Below are 26211 nucleotides of genomic sequence, written 5' to 3' on the forward strand. Positions count from 1 at the left end.
TCAAATATTTAGAAATGTGCAGACAAAAACACTTATGGAGTGAGTTGCATTGGAGATGCTAATCACTTCACAATTCGCCATTTGCATGATTTGGAGTGATTAGAGCGCAATTGACTGGAATTATGGTGGACAAATGTGATATAAATGCTAATGGGAGCCATTAACACCCAGTACTAAGCAGATTGTTACAAGAAATTGGTCCTCAGGCATTTAGTACACAAGTCAATGACTGTGAGGGCCACCCAGATTTGCATGTTAACCCTATAAAGCCTACACAAATTTCTCTAAATTATTAACATGGTCAAAGCTTTGCTGAAAAAACTGTTATACACAATCTACTACATGCCTTCTCCCGTCTGATTGATCGTTCATACTTTTTTAGTAAGTAAAAGACCTCTTAGTATAATTCCCAATATAGTAAATGCAAAAATAACTTTTACATTGTTAGTCATATTTCTTAAACTTACTTGGACTGAAGCAACTTTAATTGATTGTCCATGGATCATTTATTCGTATGTTAAAATGTGAGTATCAAATATGATACATCATGCTCGTCATCATTCCATTGAATTGCATTATGTTTTTCCCCCACAATAAAAATTACAGAGCTTTGATAATAAAGCTAAGCATTTAAATTTCATCTTAATAAGATATAATACTGGGAGATAGAGTGACAACTGATATTTATAAGCATTTTATGTAAGGATGCTATACAGTACTGTTATAAAGATCTCATTGATTTACATTACAAAGCTATCGAATTTCATCTTACTTTTGGCCATTTATAAATATCAGAATGATTATTATTTTATGTCAGGCTTCACCAGGTTAAAAACCTATACAGTAACTGACCTTTGAACTTGTAACCAACTGCCAAAACAGAATGGGAATTGGATTAGTAGATCTATGATAGCTCATGAAAAGGTCTGATTTGAAAGCCTTCAAAGGATATTACAAAATTAGCTCCTCAGCTGTCTTCTTGAAAAGCCTGACTAGAAGGATCTTGACAGGCAGATTCATTCAGAGTGTTTGGACAACGTTTCCATTGGTGTTCCAGTGGAGGTTATTTTGAGGGGCTCGTGTTGTCAGCTGTTGTCTTGAGTCCTGGCCGACCCTTCTCACGTCTCTCTGTCACTCTCCTAAAACTGTGGACTGGCTGGTTCATTGTCCTCCTTTTCTATTCGAACCTGAACAGACACGTGTAGGGTAAGTCTTGAGCTTCACTATTTTATTTAATGTTGAGCTGAATGTCACAAGCGTGTTTTTGAGAAACATCTGAATTAGTTTTTACTTGACTCTACATTTTGTTTCAGTCCTTATAGTGTGGTTCCGTTATTGGGATTTTTGTAAGGACAATATGAAGACAAAGTCTCCAATGCAATAATTCTGTCATTTTCAATTTAACGTATGAGCAAAGTAATCATGTCTTTTGCATTTCCCAAAGTTAAACTAAACTGTGTGTTTCACTCTTAGCCTCTTGTTTTAAAGGTATACTGATGTTTAGAATAGTCATTGTTTTTTCCACTTTGCGTAAAACTGCCATCATTGACATCAGAAGGTACGTGGCAAGAATAAGAAATAGCTTGTCCATATTTAGAGGGTCCAAAAATAGCTTGTGGCTTCACAACAGGTGCCGTGTTGCTGAATGAGGAGGGGTGATGGGATAGGAGGAGGAGTGGATACATGCACATGGGGTGGAAAGAGGGCTATAATTTTAACCTGATAAGCAACAGAGCTTCGACATAAACAACCTCTGGAATCTCAGAGTTCATTCCACATGAAGTCAGCCGTGTTGAGCTGAAGGGCTTCAGGTCTGGCGCTATCTGTGACACATCAGATTTAGAGGCTCAGTGATACTCTGCCACTGTGGTTTGTGCTATTTTCTCTGCGCCCCCTCCCATAGCCTTGTGTGTCACATGCGCCTCATTGCTTCTCTTCAGATGTCCACTGGGCATGGAGGCAACTTACAGATCAGATGTGACTCTTTTTAGTGTTGCTTGCTAAAACTATCACTGACTATAGATCACAGACTATAGATATTAAGAGAAAGACTTTTTAAAATATCCAATGATGATAATAAAATCTCTCTCTATATATGAAGAGTTCAGATGCAAAAGCCTCTAAGTGCCATCTGAAATTTTCTTCTAGAATGATCATTTTTATCAAGCTCGTATATTTAAGTTCAGCAATTTCACCTAAATGGCAATGAAAATTACCTATCAATTGTAATTTAAGTGAAATTACTGAACTTACATATATGAGCTTGATAAAAATTATCATTCTAGAAGAAAATTTCAGATGGCACTTAGAGGCTTTTGCATCTGAACTCTTCATACACTTACATGTTGGCTTTAATTAATTTTTTTATGTCAACAGGTTCCACATAACTGGGTTACGTTAAACTAACATTTGTTCATGTAACTTCAACAACATGGAATTAAGTCATTTTAAGCAACCCAAAATAAGTAGTCTCAAAGAGAATTTTTAGGGAGGCTTCCTGACACGATTCAGGTGCTTCAGGTGTATCCATTAATATTTCATTTATTTTTGTGACATATAATTAAATTGATAGATTACAGCTAGCTATTTGTTAGCAGTAGCACATATTATCATCTTAAATGCTAAGATTTACATGCTCTTTCAACCAAAGCAGTTGTAAGTAACATAATCAGTCCACAGCCAAACAAAATGCTCCACTCTTCTCCACAATGGTAACACACAGTAATTTAAATGGTTCTAATAATTCCAATGTAATTGACCATTAAACACAATTACACACTATCAAGTCTTCCCCTTTTCTCATTTTCTCAAAAAAAACATAAAATAACACTTAATTTTAGCATTTATTCTCTCTTAATTCAACCATTTGCAAAGCATGCTGGGAACTAATAAGCACCGTCCAGTTTAAGTTAATGCAACTCAAATCATTCATGTAATCCAACACAAACGGATTAAGTAAACTTAAATTTTATATATATTTAAGCAGATTGAACACAATCAAATTAAGTTAGGGCAAAATGGCAGTTGGCGTTGCACTATACTGCCACCCTCTGGATGTAAGAATTTTTTACTTAACATAAATGGTTTGTGTTTAGACAACGCGTTAGGATTTTGTAGGGTTAAGTTGAGACATAATTACGTGGACCTTAATAGAAAAAAACATTTAAAGTCAACAAACACAATTATTATAAGTAAACTGCATATAAATATATTATGTCAAGTGCACAACCTTCCTTGTTCATTTTTTTGAGTGTACACACACACACAACCATTCAAAACTTTTGGGTCAGTCTTTTATTCAGCAAGGATGCATCAAATTGATCAATAGTGACATTAAAGACATTTATAATCCTAAAAAAGGGATCAGTTTACACAAAAATATTAAGCAGCGCGACTGTTTTCAACATTGATGATAATAATAAATATTTCTTGAGCACAAAATCAGCATATTATGATTTTAAAAGGTCATGTTACACTTAAGACTGGAGTAATGGCTGCTGAAAATTCAGCTTTGACGTTATAGGAATAAATTACATTTGTTACATATATTAAAAAAGAAAACAGATATTTTAAATGGTAATAATATGGTAATAGCAATATTACTGTTTTAATTGTAGATTGATCAAATAAATGCAGCCTTGGTGAGCATAAGAGAGACTCTTACCAAGGTGTACTATGTAACGATACTGTTGTATGGTGATGTTTTATATTTATATATTAATCTACATGCAGAATTCACATTTCTTACAAACAACCTCATGCATTTCAAACACAAATTCCTTCTATTAATGCAAACGTACCACAGACTGGCCAAAAGCCATCCGTCTTCAGTTAAGTGGCTGGTGATTTCAGGGAGTCATATCAAACCTCTCTACAAGAAATGCATAATCACTTCTCATTAATTTCAACATTCTCGTTTCAGCATCAAGCCAAGAGTGTAATCAAGGAATTGGCTGTTCTACCTCTGCTAATCAATCTGCTTTCTTATGAAGCACTTTTATGATATATTTAACTTGATTTTTGCAGAAGATGATGGAGGGCAGTGACCAAACCCCCGAGAGCGCCAATGAACAAGTCAATGGCAACGAGGAGCAGCCAGAGGACCCCATGGAGGACTTCGGGAGGCAGCTAGAGGATATAATCAACACGTATGGAGCAGCATCCAGTCTGATGCAGGAGCAGATCTCCATCCTGGAGTCTGACGAGAAGAAGGCTGATGAAGAAGCAGAGCCCAAAGAAGCTGCTGAGAAGGAGCAGAAAGCTGATAAGAAACTCCTCAAGGGCCTGGGTGAGGAATCTGCACTTCTCCTCTGTTAGTTTGACAAACATCTTGAGATTAAACAGACAAACTAAAAGACCAAACCTCTCAAAGAGAATTCACATTTGGTCAGCATAAAATAAAAATGTCTATAGAAAAATGTCTAATAACAAATTAGGTAAACTTTACACTACCGTTCAAAAGTTTGCGGTCAGTTAGGTTTTGAAATGTTTTTGAAAGAAGAGTCTCTTATCCTCATCAAGGCTGCATTTATTTGATCATAAATACAGTTAAAACTAGCCTGGGTTTTCCCATGCTGCCTTGCGCGCAGCGCAATTTTATTCACGCTGCTAGGCAGCCTGGATTCCATGGACCAGATTTTCGCCTCAGCGAGGGGACCAATCACAGAACGGGGAGGGAGCAGCAAGACGATGACGCCGTCTATGCGACACACCGTTTGTTTATATCTATGGATCCAACATGGCAGCAGACGCGAAGTTACCTTTCGATGCAGCCTTAGATAGTGTTCTAAGTAGTTTAGTCGCTGAACGCCATCGTGTACACATAAATCTCTGACCCATCGTCTTCTTCCTCGTCGAATATCTGTCGCTCTACATACGTCATCTGGTATAATTGAAACCACTGGCTATGAGCTACGTATAGGCGCATTTGATAGACATTCGTAGCGCCCAATAAACGGCTCTGGGCATTCGTAAACCACGCCTCAAATACGAGAAAATGAACATGTAGTTCCCAGACCACGTCTCAATGAGACGAGGTCTGACGTTAGCCAGGCTAAGTTAAAACAGTAAAATTATGAAATATTTTTACATTCATTTTACGATCATTTTGTAATGATCCTTCAGAAATCATTCTAATGCTGATTTGGTGCTCAAGAAACACTCCTTACTATAATTATCAATGTTAAAAACAGTTGTTCTGTTTAAAATTTAAAAGGTAGAATTGAAGATACAATTTCTTCAGGATTCTTTGATGAATAAAGAAAAAGCACAACATTTATTTGACATAGAAATAACGTCTTTACTGTCAATTTTGATCAGTTTAATGCATCCTTGCTAAATTAAAGTAAATTCATTTCTTAAAAAAAAAAAAATCGTACTGACTCCAAACATTTGAACTGTATGAACGAGTGACACTGATGGCATCCATTTTGTATAATGACCCACATAGCAGAGATTTCAGTTAGAATACTGATTACTGTTTTATGTTTGAAAAATAACATCGTATGCAGCACCTCTCAATCACACAGATGGAGCCATAAACAGTGATTGGGTTTTTCAGCAGGATGGTTGAGTGCTATGAGTGCAGTAATCAACTGTTTGGAAAATTTCCATTCTCAAGAAAAGGGTCCTCACATCAATACTAAAGAACACTTGCCAAAATGCCACACTTTCTGCCACACTCTTGGGCTTAAAGGAAAAGTTTACACAAGAACGTCATTTCTGTCATCATTTATTCATTCTCATGTTGTTCCAACCTGTGTGACTTTCCTCTGTGGAACACAAAAAGAGAAAATCTGAATAAAGTACAGTATTGTACTGGTCACTCATTTCAATTCAATTACAATGAACAGGTGCATTAGCTTTCAAGATTAAAAAAAGAACACAAAAGTACCAGGAAATGTATCATAACTTATCATAAAGTGGTCCTTATGACCCATGCTCTATTTCAAGTTTTCTGAAGTCATAATTCATAGTTTGGTGTGAGAATATTCAAAGATAAATTGAGCTGGTAGCCATTGCAACTGAATCATTCAGTGAGTCAGTCAGTGTACTGAACTTGAGAACTGGACCAGCCTGATTTATGAATAAATCATTCAGACTGGTTTTGTGAACTGGATCAACAATTCATTCAATGATCAGTGAATTAAATTTGTTACTTGTTAATGTTAGCAAACAGGGAATGTTCTCAGAACTTTGTTTGAAAGTTATGAACATACGTTCTTCTGATAATGTTAATAGAATGCTCATTCAAAGTTGTCTTGTTCTCAAAACGTTATTTATCCATGGAACATTTTTTCCCGAAACGGTGTGGATGCTCGTTTAATGTTTTTTTTTTTTTTAAATGTTACTACTTGTTTCAGAATGTTCAGAGAACATTCACATTTAACATTCCCAAAATATTTGCAAAATTATCAAATTGAATGTTCCCTTAATTTTCGCATAAACCAATTATTATTATTTTTTTTTTACATTTAATAAACCAGACGTTTTGACCGTTCAGAGAATGTTATTAAATGTTCTTAGAACATATTTTTGTTAGCTATAGGTTAACAGTGCTTTAATGACGTTTTTTTGTCATTTGGAAGCTTTCTATAGAAAAAAAGACAATCATAAAGGTTTGGAACAGCATGAGAAAGAACAAATAATGACAGATTTCATTTTTGACTAAACTATCCCTTTAAGGCTGAGTACTCTATCTCCAGAGCCTTGTTTGCTTTTCTCAACCATTTTATTGTATAGTAAAAATGATCACGCTGTGATTTCACCAATTCTGCCATTGATTTATTTTGAAGCTTGCGTGCAGAACTCGTTGGCTTCTGCTCATCTTTCCATTCTCTGATCTGAACATAAAACGCTTGTCTCGTAGGTAAAGAGGCTGCATCGTTATTGCAAAGTCTGAACAAGCTCGGCTCACCAGAAGAGAAAGTGGAGATGGTGTTGAGGAAATACACTGAGCTGGTGAGTATCCAGACCTGAGAGAGAGCGGAGCTCTCTGAACAGTTTTCACCACCGGCAACAACAATGCATAGAGGACAGTTAAGAGGAAACAAACAGAACACAAACCGGATTGACACAGAGAGAAAATAAAAGAACTCCTGGTGTGATGTTAAGAGTGGTTTTACTGATACTGCGATGACCTAAATATACGGCGCCCCGGGCTGAATAAGCGAGTCTGAACACAAGGCCATAAGCCACACAAGAAAGCCACAACACTCTCTTCAATTTCAGAACACAGAGATAACGGCAGGGACACATAAAGCTGAAAGTATGACAGAAGACTACGAGCAATTCTCTGTTTATGTGGGAAAACTGAAAAGTCTGTATCCTGTCATTCCAAAATCCTCTTGAGGACATCCGAAAAAACCAAACAGACGTTATTTAAAGCAGCTTTAGACCAGCCAGAGGTGTTAATGCGGTGCATAAGATGATGTATGGATCACACCTGTGTGTGTTTTGTGCATGTTGGGCAGGTGGAGGAACACAGGACTGAGAAGAAACAGCTGGAGCAGCTTCAGCAGAAACAGGGTCTTCTGGTCAAGCACAGAGATCAGCTTCAGTTCGAGCACAGTCGTGCCATCCTGGCCCGCAGCAAGCTGGAGATGCTCTGCAGGGAGCTTCAGAGACATAACAGGACACTGAAGGTGAGAACACTCTCTACTGACAGCTCTCGACAAGAAATCAAGTTGTGATAGAAAGTTAGGCTACGTTATTGCATTTAGATGAAAAGAAACAAACTATATATGATATATATATATAAGAAACGTACATTATTTCTTTTAGAAAAAATAAACATGCATATTTCCATAATCCATTTAAAAGTTTCAGGGTCAATACAGTTTTTTTTTTTTTACTAGTTTTAAAGCAAGGATGCATTCAATTGATCAAAAGTAACGTAAAGACATTTATAATCTTACAAAAGATTTCTAAAATGTATACAAAAATGTATCACTGTTTTCATTAAATATTAAGCAGCACAACTCTTTTCAACATTGATAGTAATAAGAAATGTTTCTTGAGTACCAAATCAGAATGAATAAAGACAATGGCTTCTGAAAATTCAGCTTTGCCATCACATGAATAAAGTACATTTAAAAAAATATTAAAATAGAAAACAGTTATTGTAATAATATTTCACAATATAACGTATTTTACTGTTTTTTTTTTTTTTTTTTTTTTTTTTTAAGCAGCCTTGGTGAGCATAAGGGACGTCTTTCATAAACATTAAATTATTTGGAAAATGGTTCCTTGATGTTTTATTGAATAGTTGACCACAAAAGCTCACTGTTGAATTTTTCCAACAAAAATATTATCTCTTCATTCAATTGTCTCATATTTGTGTTCGATTATGGGTGGGGTGGGGGGTATGTTTCCATTTTTCCATCCCTAAACTAAAAAATATATAATTACAAGTCAAATACTTACTTGAACATGATATAAGATGAGATATGAGACAAGAACCATTCACTTAGAAAAGAAAAGCCGTCTGACTGATATAAAGCGTTTTGTTTTTATGTGCATTCAGGGGTGTTTTCATCTGAATTAGATAGCACCGCAGAAATAGACCTTATAGCACCTTCTTGTTTGCCATGTTGGAGATTGTTGAGCTTGACTTGTTGTCCTGTTATCTTGTTACTCAGTGTTTTGATTGCTGAGATTGAGTCGACTCAACTTCCTTCTGAGGAAACGGTCTTTGAGCCCAGTGGGACGTTACTGCTGTGTCTCTGTGTCTCTGCCTCGATCAGACACTGACTTCTCAGACTCAAAGCGCTGCTGACAGGTCACTATGACAAGAGGGATAGTGTTACCGAGCTTCAATGGCATTTGCCCTTCTTTTATAAATCAAAAGTCAAAGAGAATGTGTCACTGGCTCAAATCACTGCAGAGGCCATGGCCTCCTGTTCTACCGTTCTGTTGGTGCTAGAGACTATACATCCCAAGACAAAACATGCAGAGTTATTTTTGGGTGAAATCTGTTGTATTCGGAATAAAAGATTTAATGCAGTTAAATCCTTAAAATGATTTTCCATATTTATTTAAATTAGAGCTTTTATTAAAAAAATAAAAATAATAATATGCACTTGTGAGATGAAGACTCCAGTAATATTAGTAGGCAAATAAAAGCTGTTTTATTTTACATTTGAGATCACATTTTGATATCAAATGATTAGCTCGGGAATCGGACTTGGTCCGCTTGGTATGCTTTTGATTCACTAAAATGAACCATCTCATAACAGTTGTTAACAAGGGTATCAGACTTTACTGGTCATGTTGTATTTTTTGATTCACTAAAAATAACTTGTTCAAAAAAATTATTAGCTCGGGAATTGGACTTCAATGGTAGCACTGCTTTTGACTCACTAAAAAGAACTGAGCCAGAAAAGTCTTTGAACTGTATCGCTTGCGCTTTATGTGTCTGGGGTCAAAAGAAACAGCTTTGACCAAGTGTTAAAGGGGTCATAATGCCATTTTTGTACAAGCTAATATGATTCTTTAGGGTCTAAATTAAAAGTTTGTAATATACTTTAATTAAAAATTCTCATTAGTATTGTAAGAAAACACAAATTTTACCTGGTCAAAAACAGCTCTGTTTTCAGCGCATGTGTCTTTAAATGATAATGAGCTTTGCTCACCCCGCCCCTCTGTTCTGTGCGTACACCGTTTGTAATAATAACACAATAACCATAACGCGTTGTTCATTATAAACGTGGGATTATGAATTATATTGAGAATGTCGTACATAGAATACGCCGTAATGTACCCTGAGTGTAAACAGCCGCATTCATCGTGAAGCGTGCAGCAAGCGATTTGCAAAGATTAATATAAATATTCATATAAAGGTTAATAAAACGTTACACTCACTTCAGTTCTTCTGGAGGTGCAGCAGGAACACGAATAGTTGGTACCGATCCTTTTTTCAGGAGCAGCTTCTTAGCAAAACCAGCTTTATACTGACCCTCGTTTATAAAGCAATCTGGTGAGAAATGATTTGCGCAAACATGAAAGCATTGACGTTGATCGTGGGGAATATTCCCTTCGAAAACAAAACTCAGCCACTGCGTCTTCAGCGGTTCGGATTTAGGAACATCAAAATGACTGCTGTGTTCCTTATTACACCCAAGAACAGAACACCACAATCGCTTAAACGCCATTCTGCTCCAGCGTATCAACAATGACCGCGCGGACTATGATGACAGCTCGCTCACGAGCGAGGGCGGGTCTGTGTTGAAACGCTGTCATTCACATGAGAATCACACTTCACTGGTCGCCGAATACAGGGATCACTTTCAAAATAATTTGCTTGTTTTTTCTGCATGTAGTAATCTGAGGGTACGTTTACATGACAACGATGTGCTAAAAACAGAAAAGTTCTTCCTTTTCGTTTTTAGTGTACAGACGACAATGTTGTCAAAAATATCCCCATTCACACGGATCAGAAAGAACGGTTAAAAATGCTGTATTATACATGCCAGGCCAGTAGTTGGTGGTGTCACTTTGTAAAGAAAAACCTATAGACTGAACACGTAATGCATGACGTCACCGTTTTCACAAATGCGCGTTTTTGTAGTCTAGCGGTATCGTTTTCAAAAACGCCTTCAGGATTATTAGAAACTTCCAGGAAGGTGCGTTGGAGCTGGTTGGACAGTGGCCCTCCAGGAGCTGAGTTTGAGTCCGTTGTAAACGGTTCATAATATAAAGAGCTGCAACCTAATTTGAGAAGGCCTCTCTCAGCTGAGCTTCCATATTTGTTATTTTACAAAAACTATTCAGCACGTGAAATGCTCCCAGTTGTCGGCTGTAGTGGTCCACTCATGCCTTTTTACTCACAATTATGTTGCCTTCCAAGAGACAATTTCAACCTCCGTTCGGTGAATGTTTACGTAACATGAAAGATGTTACGAATCTTGTGAAAAGCACCTGGAGCAATTTTCTCTGCAGTTCAGCAACTGATTTCAGTCTATTTGTACTATTCAATGAACAGGTGCTGGTGGAAGTTGAAAGAAAAGGGAGCGGTTTCCGTCCCATCATTCATACAGACAACTTTTTTTCTGTTTTGGCAATCGCAACTTTTTAATCATACAGTTCTGCCTTTTTTTTCTCACAATTATGAGATTATATCTCACAAATCGGACTTTTTTTCTCACAATTGTGAGATTACGATACGCAATTGTAAGTTACAAACTCATAACTGCGTGGACATCTTAGACCTTAGTCAGAGTAGCATATTGAACTTAAACGTACAGTATGGAATTTTTCGCCGCTAGGGGTCGCTAACCTCTTTACAATAACAAAGGCGTAGTTTGATGACGCAACATTTGCTAAGAATTACGGATCTTGTCGTCAACGTCAAGCCGACCGAACTAATAATGTTTATGGATGACTGAATACATCGATGTTTTTATCATGACTGTGATATGAAGCAGTTCGGGATTGCTAAGAGACAGCTATCAGCTCCACACGCGACGCGAGTCCCGCGGATATAAAAGGAATATGGACATTTCATTCTACCGAACTACACGCAAGTGCAGAATTACAACTCACAGGTCAGTTTATTAGACAAATTAAACTTGTGAGGTAACGCAGCGCTGTTTCACTTGGTCTAACATTACACTATAACACTAAACTGCATTTGAATGTGTTGAAATGTATGTGTTAGTTTGTCTGTATGAGACTAGCAGTGAGCTAGATCAACATTAGAATAACATACAGATCATATTCTAACATTTTATCATTGTTGAACTATATAACATTGATTAGTTTTATGTAAATGTGCTCACCTGTTTAATAAAGTACATGTAGGAGCGGTCGCAGTCTCGGACGTGGAGCTCTCGTTTATATCTCGAAAACACCGCGCTGATATTGATTCTCGTTTTAGTTCTCCTTTTTTATCCAAAGTCTGCTTGCCATGGTCCATAATGTTTGAACGAAACAACAACAGCGTGCAGATAGACATTGCGAACTACACAGTTGTCCACGTCTGTCGCCTTGGTTACTACCAAAGGGCTCTGGTTCATAGCTCTGGTTGCTATGGCAGTACGAGCGGAAACCAGGGACAACGCGGATATGACGCCATTGACGGCGACAAAACGGAAATAAAGAAACGGGACGTGTCTTGGAATTAAATTACAAATTTCTCCTGGTTTGAAAGTTGTTGGAAACAGTCGGGATAATGTAAGTACACAACTAAAAAAAATATATAACATAGATATAGTGATTTTTGCTATTTTTAAAAGCAAAAAAGTTACATATTGTGCCTTTAACTTTAATATTAATTTTAAGTACATTTCTGAGAAGTACATAAAAAGTAGACTGAAATGATACTTTATTATTTTTAGTTGAAAAGAAGTATACTAATAGCACACTTGAATAAACTTCTTTTTTGTACGAGTTTTTATCTCACAATTAAAAAATGTCAGAATTGCAAGATATAACGCGCAATTTTTTCTCTCGCAATTGAGAGTTTATGTCTCTCAATTCTGACTTGTTTCCTCAATTCTGAGTTTATATCACAAATCAGAATTCATACAAATTTGCACTTTTAATTGCAGAATTATTTTTATGTTTTTTGTTTTTTTTGTACTCCATGGCAGAAACCAGCTTCCATAGTCACGTGACTCAGAGAGGAGCTTTCTAATCATGTTTTTATTTTTATTTTTATTTATTTTTGTCCTCCTCTAGGCATTGAAGATATTAAACTCTTGTACTAATATGAACTCTGCATGTCTTTGGAAGTTGATGCTATCCCTCTCTAGAGGCTGGCTTTGACCTTGTTCCCTCCCCAATCAATTTTATTCAAACATTATAGAAGCCATTAGTGAGCAGGTCAGAAAAGAACATCTAAGCCCTGTGTGTAGGTGCGACTCTCGGCTATGATGACAGTAAATTACATTTAATCTGGGGTCATTTCCCTTGTGCTCACGATTCACCTCCCTAATGAGCTTGCGTATTGGTAGAACAGCTTCACCTTTCCCAGATGGGAGCTTGAGACTCATGCCATGTGTAAACACAGGCAAGCAAACAGCTTCAGCCCTTGAGAGGAACGCTGCATGCTTGGATTCCTTACGATTAGCTGAGTCAGGAAGCCGGCGTCTCTGAAACAGGAGCTCATGTTTACAGAGCGCACACATGGGATGGCAGACGTCCAATCCGAGATACTAAAAAAAGATGATGTTGTTTATCTCGTTCCGCAAATCTAGATTTTTAGAGCATGATATGACATTAACACCATTTGATTATTAATATGCTCGTAAGCTAGTCTTCACGCTCAGCCCTTGTAAGGCCCTTTTGTTGGCGCTGTGGAGTAACGGTTAGTGCACCTGCTTTGGACAGGTTCAAGTCCAGCCTATAACATGTCCATTCCCTCTATCACTTCAATTTCCTGTCATTCTCCACTATATCAAATAATGTGGTGAAAGCCACTTCCAAAAGGTTGTTCCTTAATCACATATAACAAAAAAATAATACATTTAAATCACAGATTTTTTTTATATGAAGGTCACATGGCAACTGCCTTACATTTTTTTAACAATGCTTACTTGTTAGCTTGTTCTCAAATGTCTTTTATATATATTTTATTGCTTTATTGTTAAAACAATCCCAGACAAAGATTTTTAATCTATGCTAATATGAAAATATAAAATTCCATGATGGAAATATTAGAACATTATAATTATGTTTTTCAATTACTGAAATAAACATAGACCACTAGGCATATATCAATAATTTTGACAATCAATCAATCAATCAATCAATCAATCAATCAATCAATAAATCAATAATAAAAATGTAAATTTATTTAAAAAAAACTTTAACATATGTCCATTATAGTGTAATTTCCATAACAACCAATAATTTAGTCTCTTATAAAGTTGTATTAAAAAATGTGTCTACATGTTTAGTGTTATTTTAGTATTACTAAAAACCTCGTTATTTTATACACTATTATGTTTTTATTCATATTTTAATTAGCTTTTATTTTTCTATTTACAGTTTTCATTTTCATTTTAGTCATGTCATTTGTGTTCGTTTTTTAATTAGTTCCATTTAGCTTTAATGAAATATTATTTCAGTAATTACAGTACTTCAACTTTAACTTTATTTCAGTTCATTTTTCAGTTAATGACAACACTGTAAGGGAAGAACATATGCACATTTATGAGGGAAGAAAACAAACAAAAAACAAAAAATGTCAAGTTAAATATTGCTCTTTTTGTCATTTCTAATCATAATTTCAAATAATACAAAATTTGACTTAATTGTATGTATTGAAGCTACATAAAATGCCAACTATGAAATAAGCCTGAATAGGAGTCAAGCATTTTATTCCACAAATGTTTATAATGTCATTTCCACCACAGAATGCTATCAAAGACAATACATAATTTGCCCATCTCACACTAGATCTATTGCTTTCATATCTTAAGGCTACATGTTTCCCACACGTTTCCTTCTCTCTTTCTCCCTGCAGGAGGAGAGTCTGCAAAGGATGCGGGAGGATGAAATGAAGCGGAAGGAGATCAGCACTCATTTCCAGAGCACGCTGGTGGACATTCAGTCTCAGATCGAGCAGCACAGTAACCGCAACAACAAGCTGTGCCAAGAGAACAGCGAGCTGGCCAGCAAACTCAAGACCATCATAGAGCAGTATGAGCGGCGAGAGGAGGTATCCACACGCATTATATTAAACACACAAGACTATACAAATCTGGACACATCAAATCCAGTCTGGAAATCCATTAAATCCACAGCAGGTCCACCTTTCATCAGTGTTTCTGCTGCATAACAGAAGCTCCTGCCACACATCATTGTGCCGTTCACACAGGCAGAGCGAATACTGTAACCTGTTAATATGGGCCCATAAATAAATATGTGCTTGTGGTGTGAAGCAGACCGAAAACCTGTGTAGCCAGTGTATACAGTGAAAGCCAGCAAAATGAATAGACACCCCAATATCTAACACATCTGTCAAAGCGATTCAGCCACAAATCCATTTAAAGCTGCACCCCCAAGGTATGGCCGAGATTAGATTTTGGTACAAGTATGTGTGCACCATAAGTGATTGTAATACATTTGAAAATGCATCTGATTGGATTTTGTTCTGGTCTACCCGAAAAATTTACCAAACTTAGCCACTACACTACTGGTTAAAAGTGCGGAATAATTCATATTTTGCAGTCATGAGAAGTCTCTTATGCTCACCAAGGCTGATTTATTTGATCAAAAATACAGTAAAAAAAACAGTAATATTGTGAAATATTATTACAATTTCAAATAACTGTTTTCTATTTTAATATATTTAAAAAAAAATACAAATCATTCCTGTGATGGATTATTCCAAAGCTGAATTTTCAGCATCATTACTCCAGTTTTCAGTGTCACATGATCCTTCAAAAATAATTTTGATTTGTTGCTGAATTAACATAAATTATTATTGTTGCTCAATTATTAATAATGGTGAACCATGGATATTTTGATTAATAAAGTTCAGCATTTATTTGAAATATAGAAATCTTTTGTAACATTAATATCTTTGCTGTCAATGATCAATTTAATGCATCCTTGCTGATTAAAAGTTTTAAATTATTGTCCTTTTTTTAAAGAATCTTATTCCACAGTTTTCATAAAAAATATGAAGCAGCACAACTGTTTTCAACATTGATAATAATGAGAAATGTTTCTTGAGCACCAAATCAGCATATTAGAATGATTTCTGAAGGATCATGTGACACTGAAGACTGAACTAATGACTTCTGAAAATTCAGCTTTACAGGAATAAATTACATTTTACAATATTTAACAATTTTACTGGATTTTTGATCAAATAAATGTATTCTTAGTAAGCATAAGAAACTTCTATTAATTTTTTATTTTATTTTTTTTAATCATAATTATTCTGAACTTTTGATGGGTAGTGTTTGCACATGGACATTTTTTACAGTCTCTATATGCATAAAAAAGGGATGCGCCATTTAGAGTTTGAAACTGTAATTTCACAACATGAGCCAGAGAAAACTACACCCTCACACTTTCTAAACCTGCTATATGCACAGCAGATACTTGATTTTTTTGACTATGACTTAGTGATTCACGCCTGGTGTGACAGTGAATATTGCACCTTGTAGAACACTCTTGTATTCTGTATCTAATCACATGAGGATCGGCCTGTGGAATGACAAGCCTGATGTGAGGGGAAGTTAAGATCAATCTGTCATACTGATGGGTACCACAGAGACTGCTCACACGCAGCTGTGTGTTGGGCTAAATCAGACCCCGTCTGTCTGGCAAGAATTTAAATGACTCAAGATCAAATTGTGCTGTGTGTCTCTACTGCCCTCTGCTGGCTGAAGTAGAGACATGAATCAAACTCAGTGTGATTTACACAAGAAAAGAACATGGAACAACATCCACCAATTGCCACCCTCTGATTTTATCTGTAAAAGAATGATTGACAACGAAAGCTGTTCCAAGAACAACAAAGGATGTTGATCCTGGAAAATGTTCTGGTTGTGAGGTGTATCACTATGATAGAGACAAAAAAATGTCATTGTTAAAATGTTGTAGGCAGTGTTGACTGAGGCAGATTTATTTCTAAGAAGAACTGTCTACCGACCAAAGCTGGAAAAACAAACACATGACGATACAATTCCATAGATGCCCTGTTCTCAATTCCAGATAATATCTATTTAAAAGGTTCCACATGCATGTGGTTTTATACAAAAAGATGTTAAAATGAGTCACCCATCTTTCTTTTGAAAATAGTTGTTAGTTTTAGAATTCAAAAAAATATAAAATTGTAAGAAACAGAGGGGTAAAGCATATCTGATATGTTTCCTTTAAGTCTAAATAAATACTCTTCCTTGTGTATTTTATGCAGACTTTAGAGAAGATCTTCAAACACAGAGATCTACAGCAGAAAGTGTCTGATGCCAAGCTGGAAGAAGCCAACATACTACTCAGACAAGCTGAAGAGAAGCACAAGAGAGAGAAGGAATATGTAAGACACACAGACACAGATCTCCTGCTCTGGCTCGTTAGATTTGCCTCGAGTAAAATGAAGAGCAGACAGATTCATTTGCATGTGCTTACAATGAATTCCTTTACAAGCAGGGTCTAAAATTAACAATCATCAAGTGCCAAATGCAAGTATAGGGTAATTTTATAAGGAACTGCATAACATATTAAGTCAATCAATACGTCTGACCTTTGCTGATAACTGACATGATGATTGTGTTATTCAAATTGAGCTGTCAGCTAAATAAAAAAATATTTTAAATTCATTATTGTGTTAGATGAGAAAAGCATTAAATAGACATTACAAAAAGCTTTAGAATTATTTATTTTTTTGATTCAACATAATTTATTATACATAAACCTTTAAGGCCACAATGTGGCCATGACATTTTGTTTTTCAGAAGCTGCATCTGAAGTGGCATTTACATATAGTCACACAGATGTTTAATGAAGCTCAGAGGTGGTGTGAATATGAATGAAAGATTAAATGATACTCTGAATATGAAACTAAAACCACCAGGTGGCGGCAAGTCACTGTCTTAATGAGTGAGTCATTCAGTCATTCATTCAACTGATTCATTCAAACGAATCAGTGACCGTCGTTATGAATGGGTTACTGAATCATTGGCTCACTCGATTCATTAAAAGCCGCGGATTGATTCGGTAATGAAACACTGCTGTGTGTTGCTCGGAGATGCACAACAGTTCTGCTGTGGCTTTGTTTTTGGAACTATTTTCATTGGCGAAATTGAGCAAAAACAGACGATGTTGACAATATTGTGTCTACATTTTCTCAAGTGTGTCAATAAGTTCATTTTGGATCCTAACTGTTCAATGTTTTAATGAAACTGGAAAGTGCCACATGTTAACATCTCACCATTTATGTTGTTAGTTGCTTAGAGATGCAATTGAAAAAACAAAGAAATGCTACACAATGACGGAGCAGGAGTTACAGATGAAGAAACAGGTAATGGCGAGTTCTTGGTCTCACCTGTTTGTGTGTGTCTTGTGTTTAACCAGTTACTCACTCAGGCTGCAGAGTGGAAACTACAGACTAAAGAGCTGAAAGAGCAGCACACAATCATGCAGGCTCAGGTGAATATCTACCGCTGTGGCATTACCCACAATCCCGCTCTCTCTCTTCTCTAGCTGTGGCGTCTCTCTCGTTGAGCTGTGTGACAAACCACAAACAAATTTATATTTAAAAGGCCATTTACAGTGCTCATGCATATCCATTAGGTACAAACGCATTAAATGTACTTCAGTTGAATACATTTCAGTTGAGATGGATAGATAAATTACAGAAAAAAGCTTAAAATAAACTTTTAAGTGCTTAAAGAAAAAATGTACCCAAAAATTAAAATTTGGATTCATCATTTACTCACTCTCATGTCGTTCCAAACAGATATGAATTCCTTTCTTCGGTGGAAATTAAAAAGATACATTTTGAAGAATATATTGATCGCTTTTTTTAATGCAATGATAATGAATAAGGAATGAGGTTGTCTACAGCTACAAAAGTATAATAAAATACTTTTTTTATAATTTTTGTGTTCGAACAGAAAAATCTTGCAGATACTGATACATTTACATAATACATTATGTCAGTAAATTATTATAGTTCACAAGTGCCTAAACACTAAATTAGACCTGGATTAATTGATTCACCACTGCTGTTGTTAATGATAAGTACATGTAAGTAATGCTTTACACATTAAACACAGTGCTCACTTATTAAAGCGCATTAGAGTGCATATGAAGCACACACTGCGAAACCCGATAAGTTCGGAATACTCAAAACATTCATGGAAACCGATTACTTCAAAACATTTAAGTAAACTAGGTTAGTAGAACTTTACCATTTTATTTTGTACTACACAAACATGTTAATTATAATTTAATTGAAATATTGAATAAACTATATTCAGTTTGTTTACATTAATATCATATTTAACTAGTAAGCAGCAGCACACTTGCATGTGCTAATGTACATACTTGCATGTACATAGTTCATCAACATGCAGTGTATTTATAGCCTTGAAGTTTTGCAGCCCATCTTTGACCTCAACGCAGGCTCTACTCTTCACCACAATGGTAACCCTACAAACCTTCAACATAACGGAAAACCCTGCAACATAACTGAACATTAAACACTAACACCTCTCTCCCTATATTAATATTGTGCAAAACCCCCCAAAAAACCCACTTTATTTCAACATTTATTCTCCTTAAACAGTCTGATGCAAAGCATGCAGAGGAACTAGAAATATGCTGCAACTCAGCTTAATACAATCAGATTTTGAGTTCATGTAACTTTTTTTCTATTAAGTGGAATACATTTTCAGTAATATTTGAGTGAAATGAACTCATTTCATTTAATTCATTTAAACTGTTCGGTTTACAGTGCAGTTGCAACATCAGTGATTAATTACGATTATTATCTTTACATTAGACCTGAATGAATGAATGAATGAATGAATGAATGAATGAATGAATGAATGAATGAAAGAATGAATGAATAAATGATTGAATGAATGAATTTTACAAAGCAAAGAACAAATTTGGAACTCATTTGGAATGTTGGATTCTAGACCTGTGAAAAACTTGACATCTTTTTCCAGTGTGTAAATAATAAGATCAATATATAATAATTGAATGATAATGAAGGCCAAGCTGATGCAGTATAAATGTTAACATTCTTGATCATGCATTCAGAAGGAGGCTAAGTCTAATTCTTTTTTTTTACAGATTGTGTTGTACTCGCAGAAGTTTGATGAGTTCCAGAGCACATTAGCAAAAAGCAATGATATATACGCCACTTTCAAACAGGAGATGGATAAGGTTTGTTGTGTTGCACATATTTACCGTCTGAAGCCGACAATTAATAGGAAAACAATGCAATAAACGACATCTTAGTTTTAATTGGCCATTTTTCTTCCAGTACAAATATTTAATAATACTTGAGAATATTACTTGAGAAGCAACACTGCATAAGATATTAAGACTTTTTTCCACAGAATTATTTTTTTTTGTCTGAGTGTATTTTGTCTCCTTGTACTGTCAGTTTTCCCCCGCATGTTTATACTTAAAACAACTGAACAAATCTGCCAGTGCAGTAAGACAAAATACACTCACATTAAAAATACATTGTCTGAAAACAGTCTTAATATCTTATAGTGTTGTGTCTAGCTCATGTATCTTGGTTCAGGGATTTTTAGATATTTCAACAGGGAAAATTAGACAAAAATGCTTGTTAGGAATAGGATTTCTAACTCTTACAAAAACCTGATCACATTTCCATTTTAATAGATGACAAAGAAGATGAAGAAGCTGGAAAAGGAGTCAAGCACATGGAAGACCCGGTTTGAAAGCTGCAATAAAGCTCTAGTTGAAATGATTGACGAGGTAACTCACACACACACATGACATGACCTGTCAGTATTTGAGCATTAGCTTTGCACTTACTAACTGATGAACTCAACTCCAACAGAGATCAGAAAAGGCCAAGGAGTTTGAGCTCTTCACTTTAAAAATCGACCGTCTGGAAACTCTGTGCAGAGTGCTGCAGGATGAAAGAAAAGGTTTGTACAACAAGATTAAAGAAATACGGCATTCAGAAAAGGAGACCTTAGCACCTGCGGTGGACATACCCCAACTAGATGATCTTCCAGAGCTCGATCAAATCCCTATCCCGGCTCTCAACCCCGTGTTCACCGCAGAGATGGAGAGGCTGCGAGTGGAACAGGCCCGCCTGCAGGATTTTGCAGCCTCCTTGATAAGTCCCATAACAGATGATGCTGGAGAATCGGATAGTGAGCAAGAGGAGACAGCTCAAGAGGAGACAGCGCAAGAGGAGACAGCACAAGAGGAGACAGCACAAGAGGAAAAAGCACAAGAGAAGACAGCACAAGAGGAAAAAGCACAAGAGAAGACAGCACAAGAGGAGACAGCACAAGAGGAAAAAGCACAAGAGGAGACAGCACAAGAGGAAAAAGCACAAGAGAAGACAGCACAAGAGGAAAAAGCACAAGAGAAGACAGCACAAGAGGAGACAGCACAAGAGGAAAAAGCACAAGAGGAGACAGCACAAGAGAATCCAGTGATCACTGAGACTCCCCAACTTGAGTCCATTGAACCAACGGAAAAACAGGAATCAACACAAGAGGAACCCTCTACTGCAGAAGAAAACAAACCCGAGATTGTTACTGTAAACGAAGAGAAGCCATTAGAACCAACAAATCCTGAACCAGCCAACCCTGAGACGGAATCCAATCTTCCTGAAGAGCCTCTACAACCAGAGATCACAGAAAAACAGACAGAAAAACAAGAGTCTGCCAAAGAGGAACCAAGCCAGGAAAAGGTGACAAAAGCAGAAGAGACAGTCGAAGAGGAATCCACTCAGCCAAAGCCTGTCATGAAAGAAGAGGATAAAGATGAAGCTGTTAAACCTGAGCTACCTGAACCAGAACCGCCCAAACAAGAGCCCCTCAAAGAGGAGCACGGTCAGAAAGCCGCAGCTGCATCTGAGGAAGCCAAAGCACCGCCGACCAAACCTAAGACCCCAAAATCCCAAGAGGCCAAAGCGAAGGCCAGCAAAGCCCAGCCTAAAAAACAAGGTTCTGCTAAGAAGAAAGGTCCTGCTAAGGGGCCGAATAAAAGCTAAGCCGAAATGCTTATGCTTTTTATAATTTCTAGATCAGTTTGTTTGACAAGTGTTTTGCCGTTAACGAGTTACAAGTTATACAGAAGATGACAGACACGTTCCTTTAAGAAAGTTTTATTCAAGGATGAATTCCTAGCTTAATGAATGTAATATGGACTTTTTTCAACTTGTAATACTTTCTTAAGTACCCTCAAATAAACGTCTACTGTTCCTAATCCTCTTTCACAAAGACTTTGGTTATATGACTAAATTATGTTTACTTGTTTTCCAGTAAAATCCTTGAAACATTTTACATTTTAAATTTCAGAACTTGTGTAGTTAGACATACAAGTTAATAAAATGCAAAGCATTGTGTGAAAAAAGGCACATTTTCTGGAGAAAATGGTTGCCATGGCGTTGCTAGGTCGTTGCTAAGATGACCTGAGTGGCTTTTAGAACATTACTATGCTGTTTCTAGGTGGTTACTAGGAATTGCTGGATGGATGCTATTCTGGGTCGTTGCTAACTGGCATAAGTCATTACCGGTATAGTCTCATCCCATGGAGACATTCCTTTAACGCAAGAGAAGACAGTTAGGCAGTATTCAAACAATAAATACCGTTTTGGCGCTCTTTAATGTGACGTGACAGATGGCTAGCTGTTGCCCCCTCATGTGAACGGATCATCGCTACCTCTTCACTATTACTTACAGCGTGAAATAAACATGAATTAACATCAGAAGAAGATACAGTACAACTTAATGAAATGAATCATATCTCATGTAATCGCTAAATCTGTGTTTCAACCGCGGAAAGCTGTCAATAAAACAGCTTGAATGTCACATTTACCTCAGAAAAGGCATTCAGGACCATAGCTCGATATAGTCCATGAGCCAGGGCCCCAAATTTGGTCCATCGGTATCATCTGGGGGGACAAAGTCTCATAGTGATTTTTGGCAAGGTATACACCCCTAGTACTAGAAAAATCACGATAGCAGTGCAGGGATGGTAGCGAAATCACTTTTTTCAGCTCATGAAGTTACTAACCCCCTAAGATAAATTCCGTTTTTGAAATCTGGTCTATATCTGGTTTAGGCTCATGCTAGGGATATTGTCAATATTCTATAATATGGTGCTTGGTATCGTTGGAAAGGGGACCTTTTAGGCTTTCATTTAAGCCCAGTACTGAATCTGTCTGACAAACACAGAGGTCACATGACTTCTTTAAACCAGAAATAACACACATTTTTTTTCCTAAACTGTATGCTTTCTTTTATCCCTGTGGCATGAAAGAACACCACGGACACAAAACTCAACAACTTCAATACTCAAGGCACTCTGATGAAAATGTATAATATACCCATACTATTTATTTGTGAGAGCCAGCACAAGTCTTCAAAATAGAATAGAGCCAATAGAATGGACAAATAGAATACCCTATTAGTCCAGGGCCAAATGGCCTATTTATTCATGTACAGTTGTAATAAAAAGTAATTGTTTCAATAGTGTTGTCAACATAACACTTGTAAGTGGTTTAACAAAATGTTTCTATCATGTATTTTGATATTCACCCACTTTCAGTTAGAATGTCAGAAAGTAGCTCATGCACAGAATGTTGATGGATTTTGACAGTTTGACAAGGTTTTGTCAGTTTTGTGAAAAGATTGTTGGTTCAGTTGACTGGTTATAACAACACTACCAACTATGCCATCTTCAATCAACTTCCATTGAGTTCCAGGGGTATTAAATGCAAGTACAAAAGCCCACACTTTTCTCTTTATTAAAGTTATAAATTATAACGTTATTATAATAATACAAAAAATATTAAGTTAAATATTAATATATAAATAGTAAATTAGTATATTAATAGTAAATACTAAATATTAGTTAACTTAACCTTATATTATAGTAATGTACCAACTAACTCCCTGTATAGTTGAGCATTAGTTGGGAGATTTTCTTTTCTTGGTACTGTAGGCTATCCAAATTAATCGGTAACGCGATTCGGTTGAATCGGAAATGAATCGTGAAATGTGTGTCAATATCCAGCCCTAGCAATAACAATAATAAAGAACCTTAAATTATATTCTGGAAAATCTTTTAGAGAAAAGAGTTAGATTCATGATGAATAGCCTAATGTTAACTACTGTCCACATTTAACTCTTATTGCACACCATGATTTTTTAACCAAGCAGCAGCAGTTTCCATGGCAACAGCCATAAAAAGGCAAGCAGCTTTCATGCTTAACGTTACACTGTTCAGAATGATTCTGTGTCTATACCTGTAAGTAGATGTATTGACCTGCATTTATTTATATAAATGCTGTCGCATCATTTTCCGTTCTGGGTTACACATCCTGTACCTCACAGACCTTGTACACATACTAAAGTAGTAGAGCAAATTTGACTAGATACCCATATCGTTTATATGGTTCTACAGCTTCCCTCTAAGTGCACAAAGAAGCCACCTTTGTCCTAAATAAATGCACAAACAGACACAAACACATATCTTCTGTTGGAAAAAAATAGATTTTGTACAAAAAAGAAGATTCAGAGTAAGTCAGAGAATATTACACCTGCAGGCAATCCCAGCTTCTAACAGAATGTGAATGAATCAGAAGTCATGGTCATGAGTGGGAATGAGGAAGCCAGAGGGTCTGTACTTAACTTGACCTTTAGCCTGAAGCATAAAATATAGATGCATTAAAAAAAAAATACACACATTAAAAAATGGTGTTCACTAGGCTTTGTGTAGACAAAAGTGTAAACTTCAGATTGTCTGATCTTAAATTACATTGTCTTTGAAAACACTGCTATAGGGTTAGTTAGGGTTACCTTTTAAAGATGTACAGCCTACTGTCCTAAAGACAGTTAATACGCAACACAAAAATAACCTTTTAATTGCTTTTCACACTACATTTTCTTGAATCTGAGGGGATGTTTACACGACACTGTTTTCAACTAAAAACGGAAAAGCGTTTTGGCAGTTAATTTACACGACAATGGCATTTTGGCGGCCTGAAAACGCAAACTTTTGAAATCGGGTTACAAAATGCATGTTTTTGTCTCCATGTAAACAACAAAAACTCAAATTTGTGAAAATGATGACATCATGCGCATGCATATTACATGTTCAGTCTATAGACTTATGTAGCCCCGCCCCTTTTCAGCGCTGCATTCATAGAGAGCCTAAGTCCCTCCCCTCCGCTTCCGGCTCATGGGACCTTATTTCGGAAAGAAATATGTGTGGTAGACAATGGCGAGAGACAACTTATCTTTTTATTCCGTCTGAACTGTGCCCTGAATTACACATATGATGTTTGTCAATTTAAAAGATAATTATGAAAGTCAAGAAAGTCGCAGAAGAGTAACATTTAGTTTTATGTGAAAATCGCTCAATGAACTACATCTCTCGTCTCGCACTATGTACGTCACCAACATGCTCGTATGTGTGCAGTCTGGTACAAAACACTCAGGCATGACGGCGTAACGTTACGATTATAACGTAAGAATATAGAAAAAATGACAGACGTTAGCTTCATTAATTGAGAGAAAAGGTATGACGTCACATGTGCGCCTTTTGGGTTTGTAGTCTTTGTAATTACGTATTTTCACAGTCTTTTACCTCAACAGTTTTACATAAAACTGCGACTTTCTTGACTTTAAAATGTATCTTTTAAATTGACAATCATCATATGTGTAATTCAGGGCACAATTCAAACGAGATCAAAATATTTGTTGTCGCTCGCCATTGACTACCATACAATATTTTTCTGAAATAAGGTCCCATGGTGCTCCACTGGAAGGGGAGGGACTTAGGCTCTCTATTGTGTTCCGGTTTGTATTTCCACAGCATGAAGGTAAGATTTTACGGATTTATGAATGAACCGTTCGTTTTAAAATCTTCCATACATACTGACATTTGTTATGACACAGTCATTTGTTATGACTGTGCTTGTTTCTCTGGCGCATAAGGTCTATAGGCATGTAATGTTTCTTTAAAAAATGACATCGCCACCTACTGGCCTGGCATGCATAATACAGCGTTTTTAGTTGTTTTCGTGGATCCTTGAGAATGTTCCTTGTTGGATCATGTTGACAACGCTGCGAAAAAAGAAAAAGAAAACACGTTCCCATTTTTAGTACACATTGTCGTGTAAGCATAACTTGAGCACAGCTGAGTTGAGTTCACAAGGCAAATGATAGTCTAAAAATACTTTTTATTTTTGGCATCTGTATGGTAGTATAATCCTCATGATATTATCTCTAGGAGGCTTTAAAATGTAAATGTTTTGCAGAAATATGGCCAACAACCAGATCCAATGGTATGGTAAACATTAACTGATAATTATAGACGCTTGCTGGATGCTTTATCATTATACAATAACAAACATGCCTTAGTTCCTGTTTCCACAAGAGTTATCTTAAAAAAAAAATTTTTTTTAGTACATTTTAATTTTTAATCTAAAAAATGATTTATATATTTCTCTCACTCAATAAATGGCTTTGTTTTCCAAGATTCACAAACCAATGGTTGTTCACATAAGAACACCTCTTGATT

General features: G+C 36.3%; 1 protein-coding gene across 2 annotated transcripts; it reads left to right on the top strand.

Moving 5' to 3' along the window:
• Window positions 1–872: 872 nt before the first annotated feature.
• txlnba (taxilin beta a) lies at window positions 873–22029 on the top strand. 2 transcript variants are annotated; one of them, XM_084431570.1, is made up of 10 exons: window positions 873–1206; window positions 4027–4288; window positions 6869–6960; window positions 7473–7643; window positions 14468–14662; window positions 16874–16993; window positions 17903–17977; window positions 19759–19851; window positions 20320–20415; window positions 20501–22029. In XM_084431570.1, the coding sequence occupies exons 2-10, from the start codon at window positions 4030–4032 to the stop codon at window positions 21671–21673; spliced, it is 2274 nt and encodes a 757-aa protein (XP_084287696.1). In that variant the 5' UTR covers window positions 873–1206; window positions 4027–4029; the 3' UTR covers window positions 21674–22029. The 2 variants fall into 2 exon arrangements, with proteins under 2 accessions (XP_084287696.1, XP_084287697.1); XM_084431571.1 differs by lacking the exon at window positions 17903–17977 and adding an exon at window positions 18031–18105 and having other exon boundaries at window positions 881–1206; window positions 20501–22023.
• The last annotated feature ends 4182 nt before the right edge of the window (window positions 22030–26211 follow it).

Source organism: Rutilus rutilus (assembly GCF_951802725.1).
Source record: "Rutilus rutilus genome assembly, chromosome: 15".
Classification (NCBI taxonomy): domain Eukaryota; kingdom Metazoa; phylum Chordata; class Actinopteri; order Cypriniformes; family Leuciscidae; genus Rutilus; species Rutilus rutilus.